Source organism: Notolabrus celidotus, chromosome 4, assembly GCF_009762535.1.
Source record: "Notolabrus celidotus isolate fNotCel1 chromosome 4, fNotCel1.pri, whole genome shotgun sequence".
Taxonomy (NCBI): Eukaryota; Metazoa; Chordata; class Actinopteri; order Labriformes; family Labridae; genus Notolabrus; species Notolabrus celidotus.
The window spans coordinates 19,800,518-19,813,345 of NC_048275.1; the positions used below are offsets into that span (position 1 = coordinate 19,800,518).

The 12,828-nt window shown below is 38.3% G+C and overlaps 1 protein-coding gene across 8 annotated transcripts in view; it reads right to left on the reverse strand.

Moving 5' to 3' along the window:
* The window catches only part of LOC117811598 (calcium/calmodulin-dependent protein kinase type II subunit gamma), an 88,793-nt gene that overhangs the window by 18,893 nt on the left and 57,072 nt on the right, over positions 1-12,828 (reverse strand). For all 8 annotated transcript variants that reach the window (XM_034681976.1, XM_034681971.1, XM_034681975.1 and 5 more), the window contains exons 7-13: positions 12,416-12,518; positions 12,088-12,171; positions 11,854-11,948; positions 8,870-8,992; positions 7,565-7,648; positions 7,431-7,473; positions 2,041-2,081 (exon numbers count right to left, since the gene is read on the reverse strand). In XM_034681976.1, the coding sequence (XP_034537867.1) occupies positions 2,041-2,081; positions 7,431-7,473; positions 7,565-7,648; positions 8,870-8,992; positions 11,854-11,948; positions 12,088-12,171; positions 12,416-12,518 (573 nt within the window). The remainder of the gene's footprint in view (positions 1-2,040; positions 2,082-7,430; positions 7,474-7,564; positions 7,649-8,869; positions 8,993-11,853; positions 11,949-12,087; positions 12,172-12,415; positions 12,519-12,828) is intronic.

The following is a 12,828-nucleotide window of genomic DNA, read 5'->3' on the forward strand; positions in this document are numbered from 1 at the left end:
GGAAAGAGATGCTTCTTGAATGCAAATCAGTTCTCCCAAAAGAAAGTTAAGAGGTGTGGACGGATGGATTTAGATCAACAAAAGGTAAAGAGAGGTGCTGGGACTTCTTTTTCAAGTGTTTTTCTGCTACTTTAAAAGGAGTGAATATCCCATGGGGACTTGAAGAACTATTTTGGTGGTCTCAATGGCCCATCAGGATCATCTTTTGGCAGAAAAAAATAATGAAGTAGGCTGTGAACAACAAGTAAAGCTACAGTTTCATCAAGAGCAAACTGGCTTTATTTAATTTGTGCACTGTGCACCGATGTAAAAATCAGTCTATGTTGTTAGAATCAGAATTATAATTACCAACTTGTAATACCCACATCATTGATCTCAAGCCCTTAGAAGTCATCTCTAAGCTGGTTGCTCACAAGTGACCTACAAAAATATGTCATCCCTTTAACGCTCAGTTTGTTGATTGAATAACGATTGGAAGGTACTACATTGTTTTGAAAATACAAAACAATTTAAGTCTAACTGTTAAAATGATCAACCAAAATCCAAAATAAATACACGTTTCATCTTTACATTTCTATGTATTACTGCTTCATAAATAAATATTCACTACACAAGGTGTGATGTGTGATATCTTTATAGGCCTGAATTGTCTGTAGTTCAAAAGGAGATTATCTGCACGTGACCAAGACAGCTGCTTTTTTACAGGGAAAGGTAAGAAAATAATGATGGTATGATAAAGATGCAATAATTAAAAGAGGGGAACAAGTATTGATTTGTATGGTGAACTGTAATGCCCCTTACTCCTGTAATGGTCAGAGATATTGGTAAATAAGCTAAATTGCCTAATCTTCTACATAACACAAACCTCGGAGGATGACTTGACATGTGTTTGTGTGTGTGTGTGTGTGTGTGTGTGTGTGTGTGTGTGTGTGTGTGTGTGTGTGTGTGTGTGTGTGTTTCCGTGTGTGTGTTGTCATTTTCTGAAATGGTTTTGGCGGCGCTTATGGCAGAAGGGAATGCAAGGATGTTGGATGGAGCTGGGAAATCCAACATATATCGAACATGAGGAAAACTGTCAAAGAAGATGTATCAAGCATCTCTGCCAAAAGAAAAAAAAACAGAAAGGGAGGAGAATACCGGAGGGGTAAAAATACTCGGAGATAGTAGAAACAATGAAAAATGAACAAAAACGACGGAACCGATCTCACCATCAAACAAACACTCGAGCTGGACTTCCTTTTCTGACAGACAGCAATGGAAAGGAGGAGGAAAAATAAAGGGTCATCGGGAAACAAAGAGCTAGTAAAAATAGTAAAAAAGTAAAGCTGCTAGACTGATTCTAGAGAGAGAGAGAAACTAAAAAGCTGCACAAAGAAACAGAGATGAGACAAAGTAATACTAAAAAGGCTTCAGGAGAATACAAAGAATTAGCTGGGCAAACAATATAAGGAGACATTTTGCAATGTTATGCAATGTATTTTTAAAATGTTTGTTGTTTTGGGGGAAATTAATTGATTGTTTGAACTACTGTTTTTGTGATTGTTGCCCTTGCTGATCATGGCACTTCACTGCATGCACTGATGCTGACTGTCCATCAAAACAAAGTGAGTACCAAGACGCAATGGCAGCTCCAATCGATGTGAATCAGAGAAAATCCTGGTAGTGGTTGAAAAATAGACATCATTTTAAAACTCTTGAGGTCTCTTTACGACCCCTACTTTCACCTAAATCCTACTTCTGTAATATATCTATTTCACTGTTTAACATGGTCAAGAGGCAACATAATTTCAAAGATCCTTTCCCATGAGCACAAAATAATCTTTCAACTGCATTTGTTACATAATAAACAAAGAAGCACCAAAGCACATGAGTTATTCAACCAAAAAATAAACATACTGTTTTTCAAACATTTAGAATATCAAGGCAAACAGGTTAAGAGAAAATATCTAGTGTGACAGAAGAAAAAAGAGGACAGCAGAGGACAGGGAGAGTGAAAAAGACAGTCAGGTCAATAAATCCCTCATGTGTGAGGAAGCTTACCTTCACTCCATCCGACTTTTTGTTTAGTAAGGTTTTGCATGCTGAAAGAAAAAGAGAAAAGATGGTGAGGACAGTTTCAGAAGTCACTATCCAACAATCAGAACAGTAACTGTCTGCAGGAAAAATAAAGCAACAAAGTTTATCTGGTAAAGTTTCCTAAACAAAAGAATATTTTTTTTAATCAGGCTGATCAAAAGTTGAATCAAAGAGTTGGTACAGATTATTGAAGCTAAAAAGATCTGCTTGATTATTTTGATTTAGAGTCTGGGAGTCTATGTAAGCTCAGAAGTATAAAAAGTTGGATGTTGAAATAAAAATATGCATATCTAAGAGGTCTAATATTTGAAAAAGTCTACATCGACATAACATATTTTCTATCTTGTTGAAATTGGCCTTCACAGCTTTGAAAGCTGATTGCAAAGCAGACAGAACAGGGGGAGAAAATATGTAAACAATCTGTAAAATACATCTCCAGAATTCCCTTCTTCTTCTTAAAATCACAATTCTGATCTAGTCACTTCTTAAAATCACAATTCTGATCTAGTCACTTTAATGAACTTAAATTAGAGCTTTAATGTTACTTTGTAAATCATAAATCAGCAGTCGCCTTTTTGTTAACTTTTGTTATTAGAATTTGTTGGTAGTCAAGTCATCCATTCTACATTAACAACTGTAAAATCAGAACAAACAGTCAACAAATAAAACAATACAACGTTTTTTTTAACAGAATTTAACAATTAAATAATTGAACAAGTTACTAAAATTATGAGGTTCTTCTCTACAGAGCACCCTGTTGTTTGGGATGCTTAAATCAAAGGGTGTTGATAAGGAATTGTTAATCATTTCAGTGGTACTGCTAACTGTGGTTCACAAACACAATAATAATGAGACAAAATATACTGTAATCCAACAAGTTCAAGAAACTTCATTACCCTACAATGATCACACATCATCTGCATGCATCTGATAACCTGAACACATTAATAATATACAAATGACAACACACACATTTAACACATAGCCAATGAAAAATGTCTACAAACATGCTCACACTCACAAACACATCACAAATAATATCATCAAGTATAAAATAACATATATTTGTTGTAATGTTTCAGTGAACCTCCCTTACCTTCCATTTAAAAAGTAGGAAGGAGGACAGAGAAGAAGGCAAGAAAACAGTAATGTATTTAATATCTGCATCTTAACATCTGAACGGAAAACTGACAACCGAGGACACAAACACCTGTCAAGCCCTTTGTTTATGTTAGAAGACAATCTTTTATCATTTTCACAAGGTGGTGGGTTCATGCGGTGACTGTGGCTCATCAACGTGTCTGGCATGCAGCATCCACTCACAGTGTTATTTTAAGAAGGGCCAAGGAGTGCATTACCAACAGCTATGAGACCATTCAGAAACCTGTCATCATCATCTTCATCTTCATCATCATCATCATCATTATCATCATCATCACCATCACCATATCAGAACATTATCCTTCACTTTTACGCTGTATCATAATCAGAAAGTGAAGACATGTAACAATCAGAACAAGCTAAAAGAGGTGTCCATCACTGGAAGCTTAGTGTCTGTATGAACAGCCTTTAAGCAAGCAGCTTGCCCTGTCACATGACCTACATTTACCTTTAAAGAGCTCAGTATGCTTCATACAAACTAGACAGTATGACAAACAGTCCAACAATTCAAAACAAGAGAGGAATAACTAAGATCAATGTGTTGAGCAGCAGGAAGTTATTGTGTGTATGTCCTGTTGCCAGATTTACTTTTCATCCAAACATGTAGCCCAAGTGTTGAGAAATAAACATACCTATGGTGGCCCTGAGAGCTAACAGCACTGCAACTTAAAAAACACTAGCTCTACTAGTTCCTTTTATACTATACTTAAAGAAAATGACACTAAAAGTACGTCATATTTAAAAAACATATGGGAAAGAGAACTCAATGTTAATATCACAGATGATAACTGGAAGGATGCTTGGAAGAATGCAAAAACATTGAGTGTATGTAATAGGGTGAGGGCAGTTCAATTAATGATATTGCACAGAGCTCATATATCTCCTTCCTATCGCCATAAATTTAACCCAAGCTCATCCCCACAATGTCAAAAATGTAAGACAGAAACCGGTAGTCTCACACACTGCCTATGGTCATGTAGAAAAATCCAGCGGTTCTGGCAGGTTATAGAACAAGAAATCAACAAGATCCTACATATTGATACAGAAGGTGGACCATTGTCATTACTTCTAGGTATACCTAATGTTATTGTTGCTGATAAATATAGGAGGAAACTTTATAAGATGTTAACTTTCTGTGCCAGAAAATGTATTCTTTTAAACTGGATCACAGATAGGGTCCCTTCTAAGGTACAATGGCACAGAGTTATACTTGAATATGTCCCGCTGGACTACCTAACATGTAAATTACATTCCAGAGACGATGTTTTCCGTAGAACATGGGAACCCTTCCTGATATATATTGGGCTAAATGTTTCCACTATCCTTACAAGAGGCTTTGTGCTATAGACACAACTTTTTAATATCATCACTATTATTATTATTATTATTATTATTTTAAATTATATTTATTCCCTTGTTATTATTATATTTCTTTTTCCTCTATCTTTGCACTGCTACAATGTACATTGTGAACCCTGTCTCTTTCTGACGCCTGTATTAACTTAACCTGAATGCCAACCATGATATATATGTGAGCCAAATGTATATGTTTTGTTTGTTTAAAAAAAATCTAATAAATATATTTATAAAAAAAAAAAAAAAGAAAACACACTGCAAAGACCACAACACAACACAACACATTAGAAAAACGTGCTGCAAATAGATGGCAACACAGCGGAAGTGTTTCCAGAGGACACTTAAAAGTGATGCACACGTCCGGACACGCTTGTTGTTGACGCAGATTTTGAGTCACAATGCTATTAAGGCTCTCTTACTGTCAGTGGTGTTGGAAAATGAGATACAAAAGTAAGTGTTTCTGATTTATTTTAACATTGTGATTGCATGATTCCGCCTATTGCAGTGATCTGCTGTTAAACATGCGATCACAATGTTAAAATAAATCAAAAAGACTTACTTTTTGATCTCATTTTCCGAAATCACTGATGGTAAGCGAACCTTAATAGCGCTGTGACTCAAAGTCTGCGTCAACAACAAGCATGTCCGAACGTGTGCATCACTTTTAAGTGTCCTCTGGAAACACTTCCGTTGTGTTGTGGTCTTTGCAGCGCTTTTTTCCAATGTGTTGTGTTGTGGTCTTTGCAGCGTGTTTTCTAAATGCTGCGCATGTGTTGTCAAATTGATGAAGATGTTTTTTTAATTTGCTTGTGTTTTGTCTTTTTGCATGTGTTTTCTTAAGTTGCAGTGCTGTGAGCTCTCAGAGCCACCGTATATACCACCTTCAACTATGTGTGAAAACATTTGGCTGGCTTGTCAACTAACATAATCATTTGTTATTTATACAAATAATGACTTCCATGCTTATCTAATGTGGATGCTTTTGCTTTGTGTATTATGATGTGTTGTATTGTATAATAGATGGCCCAAGTGAAGTTCTGTTACCACAGGAGTTTTAGGCTTTGTTTACGTTGGATGCAGAAAAAGAAGCTTGGATGCAGCCTACTTGAATTCAGTGTCTCAGAGTTTCTGAGGGTAGGCGGTTTGAAATGCTGTTTGGCGATCATGCTAGCATTTTGTTTGAAGCATACTGACACTTTTTGGTGTTAGTGGTTTTGTCTGTTCACACAAAAACAACAGAGCAGGCAGGAAAGAGAGGACAGAAAAATATCAATAACAGAACACTTTACAGTTGGTTTATCCAGCTTCCCATGCAGGTAAGCATACTGTACTGTACGCTCATACACATGCTTGGCTGGCGGTTAGTGCCACAGCCATGCTGTGGGAAGGTTAAAGCGATCACAGGCAGGCATCGACCGGGCATCCGCCAAGTATTGTGGATACAAACCAGTTCAAAGGAGGAAAACTGAATGTTGGTGTGTCTATTTACACTGGTTATGTAAAAGCTAAAACTTTTTCTGCTGCAGAGGAAAAGGATATGCAACCTGTTGTGTTAATGCAGAGGTGAAAACAGAGCTTTGCTAGGTGGCAGCTGCAGTATTTAGATGGAGGTCAGAAGGTCATGCTGGGTGTCAGTTAAATGGTTGTTGTGTTTGACACAGGAAATTAAATAGCCCGTCCTGGAGAAGAGCTCTGATCATTAGAGCATCAAAACACACAGCGCTGCTGAAAGGTCAAAAACTGAGCTCCATTCGTGGCTTCTATTTACGTGCGTGTGTTGGTGCGTGTATCTGTAGGATGCCCCAGTGCAATGACAGCCATTCAAAAGTGTTTCAACACTGTGCAGGAGCAGCAGGCACAAGGTGGAGGGGTTCAAGCAGCCCAGGCTACATGCCAATAGCCTGAGTCTGGAGTTGGAAGTGCAAGACTCCAACAACCCCTCATCACACGTACCTTCCTGTGCCATTGCGGCCGTGCTGGTGGTAGCGGCAGGGCTGGTATGCTGCCGTCCCACTATTGGACAGAGAGGGATTCAATATGGAGGCACAGGTAGGGCAAGAGCCTCACTAAAGCCTGACAGCCGGTTTACTTCAGTGTTTTAGACAAGAATGATAAACAAGGGGTTTTAGGAGTGTTTGGATCAAGGGGGCAGACTGACCCTGGAGCAGCAGACAGGAAATCCTTTTAGCACCAAAATACCTGTGGCCTGAATTTCTTTGTCTTATTCCCGTAACATTTACTTGATAAACATGCCTACAGATCTGTTTAAAGCAACTCGAAAGTTTGGCTCATCTGTCTCTCCCGCCTCGATCAATCTTGACTGGTAGAAAGCTGTTGGCTGTTATCTGCAGGAGCTGATTTACTTACATGAAAGCATATAAACACAAGGCCAATAGCGTTAATATATTATCTTGCTAGGCCATCGTCTTGCCTGCAAATTGGGTATTCAATCAAGAGTGCCCTGTGTTTCTGTGATTGAACTGCTTACAAGAAAGAAATCCAAGCCAAACCCCTGATGTGAAAAATCAAAACAGCAGACAAACCTGACAAGGAGACGTGAACAGGAATAACATTTCTTGGTTAAGAAAAAGATCACGGGCAGAAGTAAAGTATAAACAGCAGGTCAGACCTATTCTTCGGCCTCTCAGGGAAAAGTGTGGCGTACTTTTAGTAGATATAATCACAAAAGACTTTTTGTTCTGGGCACATAACAACAAGAAGTTTGTTTGTATTGTTTCTTTGAGTTATTTATAAAGTTGGACAGCATGTGGTTTGAAGTCTAGGACTAAATTAAATTGGTGTCTGTGACGTATGATCAGTATCACAGCAAAGCTCACCTGAAAAGTTCCTGGACACCAGCATAGTTGTGAGGATAGCTCCCTAGAGAGAAAGAAATACAACATTATGAGGATGTGTGTTACATGTGTGTGTGTGAGTGTGTGTATGTTTTTGAGTATCTGTCCACACTCACTTTGAGTTTCCTCCTGGCATTAAACTTGCGCAGGCACTCCACAGTTTCTTGACGGTGCATCATGGAGGCCACAGTGGAGCGTTGCTGTAGGCAGAGGAGAGAAAGTCAATCAATTACCTCTGAACCCAACAGCATTATAACACCATATCAATGTGGAGGGGAATTAGGACTGTCAGCCTGTCCTGAGTAAGACTAGCCAATCAGCCCTGAACCTTGATGGCTGTGATTTGATTCAGGGACAACTCCATCACACCCAAAGATTGATTTGGTTCAATTTGAGGACTGAATCCCAAGCCATCTTTAACATAATATAACTGATAAACATGTCACTGTGTTAATTACTTTTCCAAAAGACAGAAGACTTTGCTGTTTAATATTGGGGGCTGCTGCTTGTGCTGCTGCTTGCTAAAGTTAGGATCGTAGCACAGGTTTCGTCATGGAGCCTTATCGGGTGAAATTGGTCTTTCAACCAATGTACATTACAAACTGCCAGACTTCTGGAAAGTGTTCTTTCCTTCATATCTAGTCCACATGACTTAATTTCTGAGATGGAGGCTGTAAAGTCCTTCACTGATCTCAGACGTTGATGTTTTCTCCCTGTGAGCTAAATAACACTACCCGACCAGCCATCTAAGGTTACTCTTGTGAAAGGTAAAAGGTCAATGTCTGAGTCTCAAGAGATTAAAGACACAGAGCACAGTTTGCAGAGATAAAGCAGTAAAGCCTCAGTCAACTGGATCGCAATTTTGAAACTGTTCTGTCAACCAGTTTGTACGACAGCTTTACTGACCTAGGGTGCCGCTGAGTGGGGCACTCAGATTTTTGACGTTGAGATTGATAACCGATTCAGATTGGTGAGTCTTTTCACCCCTAATGGAAACTATTTTATTGAAGGCAAGAAGCAGGTGAAGCCATAGTGAAGTCAAACATTCATATAAGTGTTTTCTAAAGCTCTCACATTTAGTCTTGAGCAAGAGTGTGAGAACTTTGTTTCATTTGAACCAAAACTACAAATTCTACATTAGCACAATATAGGTCTCTTTAGCTATCAGTGCATGTTTTCAAAACTGAGCATCAAGATTTAATTGTGTTGTTGTTTGTATAAATTATACATTCGTTTCTGGCCCCAGGCCATGGACTCGGGCCAAGGTATTTCAAAATCGAGTCAAGGTATGACTGCTTGATAATAAGATAACCTGAAAAGTGTGATGTCATGGGAGATTGGCACAAACATCTACAGCAGTATCTTACATGCTGAAAAAATATTTTTATGCGAAAACTAGTAAAACAACAAGTGTGACTTACGCAGACCCATGGATGCTTGATGGCCTGGTCGGCGGTGATCCGTTTGGCAGGGTTAATCGTTAACATCTGATTGATCAGATTCTTGGCCTCGGGGGTCACAGTGTCCCACTCTGGAGAAGGAAACTGAAGGAGGAAGATAGAGAGTGAGAAATGTGAGGGATGCAAATACCTGTTCACCAGATGCTTGTGATAGAAGAACCAGCTGTCCAAGAAATCTGAAAACAATGTTCTGGTTTCTGTGAATTAAGGAAGCAGATTATAGCAGGAGATAAACAAAGTTGGGTACAGATTTAGAGGATTTATTGAGATCCAACATTTTGGGATTGTTTGTTTTTGTGAGTTATGTGTTTTTTGAAAATGTTTCTGTTTTACAATCTCATGTGCTTTTCTGCATTGTGTGAATTTATGCCATGTTTCCTTGTGTTCTAATAACTTTGCTAAAACTAAGTCATAATAACCTGTGTCATAATACATTTAAGCACTGAATACAAGTACATTGCTATTAACTGTGGTGGTTAACACAATGCATGAAACCATCAAGTAGAAAATAATTAAATTTTAGGATTCTGGGTAGCGTCTCATCTGCCAGGTAACCATCTCTGCCACCTTCATGACTTCATCAATGCAGACACGTAAACCTGATTTTTTTTTTCCTCCTGTCTAGCAGGAAGTACTTCTAGAATTAGTCAGCACATTACTGACAAAAAGGGTGAAAAACATGAGATTTGAGATATCTGCATGAGAGTGACAAAAGTGCAGATTATTACAAGTCACTTCATAACAATGCTCATAATATGAACATTCACCAGATGTGGTTGCGTCCAATTATGGAAATTAATATTGGTAATAAATTATTGTCTCCTAGGGGACTGTGACAAAATCTGATAAATACTACTGCTCTCTGATAGTTCACCACTCTTTTCTACAGCAAGATGAAAATCACACAATAACACGTAGCAAGCGATGAAACTAAATGAAAATTTTAAATCAGCTGCACGACAGAAATGAGAATGTGTAATGTGATGAGGCTTGAACTAAAGGTATTCTGAAGGGCTCATCTTCAGGCCGTGTGCCTGATCTACTCAATCATACACATTTGGATTTAGGTCAGGTACTAGAGTTCAAGTTTCAATAACGCAGATAGAGCTCCTCAAGAGATGATTTTGTACATTTTCTGGATCCATGAATATGAAGGTTGAGGGCCTTATTTCTGTTCCAGACAGCCTTTTAATATGAGATCTATTCATAAGAGTTTTTATTAAAAATGCACCAATCAATGTGTTGTGACCTTTATATGCCTTAAAAAAAAGCTAAATGTTGGCCTTATCCATCATTTGTCTTAGGCAGCTATGAGTATAACACTTCCTTGTAGAAGTCCATTGAGCATACATTTCAAGAGGTATAAAAAGGTAGCAAAAGCACCTATAAGGCTATGTTCACACTGCAGACAAAAAAGGCCCAAATCGAATTTTTTTCAAATCGGATTTAGACCACTTCCATATGTGGTCCTGAATCAAATACAGATCTGATTTTTTTTTTCAATGCGACCTCAGTGTGAACAGCCAAGGCGGATTTGATGGACATTTGATACTTTCACGTCACTTTATAGCGACACACGTCACAATTCTGCATGGTGGTAGCCTTGCAGAAATGGAGGGTAGCAACGATGGAGCAAGTCAATGGAGGGACAGCGAGGTCTTGGACCTTATAAATATATGGGGTGACACTTCCTCCGCACCTGGTCATTCATTCTCCGGCTCCCACTGCACAAAAACTTTGTAACAAAGGCGAAAATGGTGACTTCCTCTATGTTTATGTTTTTGAAACAGCTGCATGTGACGTCATTGTTATTGTTCTTTTGCGCACACTGGAATCTGATACAGGTCACATTATAGATGGTAATGTGAAGAGGCAAACAAAAAATCGTATCTGAGCAAAAAATCTGAATGAGCATTAAGCCTTGTACTGTGAATGTAGCCGAAGAGTAGGACAAAATACTTACATTTCACTCATCAAACTGGCTCACATTACAATAAAAAATATGTTCATGGTGTTTTCAAACAAAGGTAAGATGTGAATCTTTGTATTCTGATTTTGAAAGGTGCTGACTTTTTCCAGAGTTTATGAAAATGTAATCTGAAGATAAAGTGTAATTCCCCAGCTCTAGCAGTCTTTCAGCTCTGTAGAGTTTAAGAGATATTTTCAGCACTATCATTTTCATGGTCTTGTAGCACATTTACAGTCCTGTCCCGTCACTGCAGGAAGCCATTATTAGTGAAGATGGTCTAAGACTGACTGCATTACTTGCTCAGAAAATATCAGAAAGACTCACTTCAAGAGTAGCTGAGCAACACAAGTGAGCATTTAGCAGTGAATGAGCAATATATATTTCCCTCCACAGCTAGAGTAGATGAAAGGTGCACAAAAGAAAAGTGAATACCAGATTTGCATTTGCCAAGTGGTCTAAGTATCTGCTTGATGTGTAAATATGCAACTGTTTGCTAACTCTTTTGCTTTGTCAGCTTTATTGCCCCCTAATATTCAATGCTGTGTGTTCTGCACGCAATGGGGCAGTGAAGACGGGTTGCAGAGTTTTGTGCACAGATAACTAGAATTACACTTTTAAAAGCTCTCAAAATAACTTTTCACATCGAATAGGGCTCAATGGGTCTCAGAGTAAGGCCTCCAATTCCCACTATGACACCATTACTAGTTACAAAATGCTGAGAATGTGGGCCATGTTGCTCCTTTGAAAGTGCTTTTATAGTCTGTCCAGATGGCCGTGTCTTTATAGAAAATAAGAATGTAGGCAGAGTGTTATTCTCTGTGTGGGGTTAGTGATTGTGCAGGCCTTGTGTCGTACATTTTTACTAGACAACTTTTACATGACAGATTTTACTGAATTGCCGAACAAACACACATGAAGCTGGCACTGACAGATGCGGAGGGAGGTGACTACAAGAATAACAGAGAGAAATACTCACATCATATGCACCAGCCTTGATTTGCTGGTACAATTTATGTTGGTCCTCGTCCCAAAAGGGAGGATAGCCCACCAACAAGATGTACAGGATCACACCTGAGATACACATATTAAGTAAACTTAATATAAGTACTTTACAAAAACATTGTTGTTTTTTCAGTGAAACTACTTTCTGAATTAATATTAACAGGCATGGACAAAACAGAAATAGTGAAGTGAATTTTGACCAACTGACCACATGCCCATATGTCCACAGGTTTGCCGTACGGGTCCTTTCTCAACACTTCTGGTGACAGGTATCCTGGAGTTCCCGCAAAACCTGCAAAACCAAAATAAACATGCTGATATCAAGTTTGTCTTTATATCAATCAAAAGAACATTTAAAAAAATATGGTTTACCGTAACTGATATTTATCACTTTTCTCTTTTACAGAAGACATTGAAATATTACTATCAAAATGCATTAAAAGTCAAACTCCGGCTCTAATAGTACTAATTTAATACTTCATTTTCTCAAATAAAGATAATCAGCTCAAGTTGATAATACAGTCCTAATTTCTTACCAAACCATGCCTGTTGGTCCCCCTGCACCTCGATGGCTAGACCAAAGTCTGCAAGCTTTACAGCTGCTCCCTTCATCTTGCTGGCCAGGAGAAGATTCTCTGGCTGCAAAACACAAACACACACACAAAGATTCAATTTTACTCAGCCTGCAACTTGGGATTCAACTTGCATTCGTACTTGTTCATTTTTTTCTGTAAAATGTCACACAAGTTGGTGTGAAATTCTGTCTTGCTCAAATTTGAAACCACACAAAACAAAACAAAGTTACAAAAATACAGACAAACATTAACATTTGAAGGATTAGCATATGTTTTTTATCATCATATGTATAAACACAAATAAGTTGTTAAATGTATCCATGTATATACAGTGGGGCAAAAAAGCATTTAGTCAGCCACTGATTTTGCAAGTT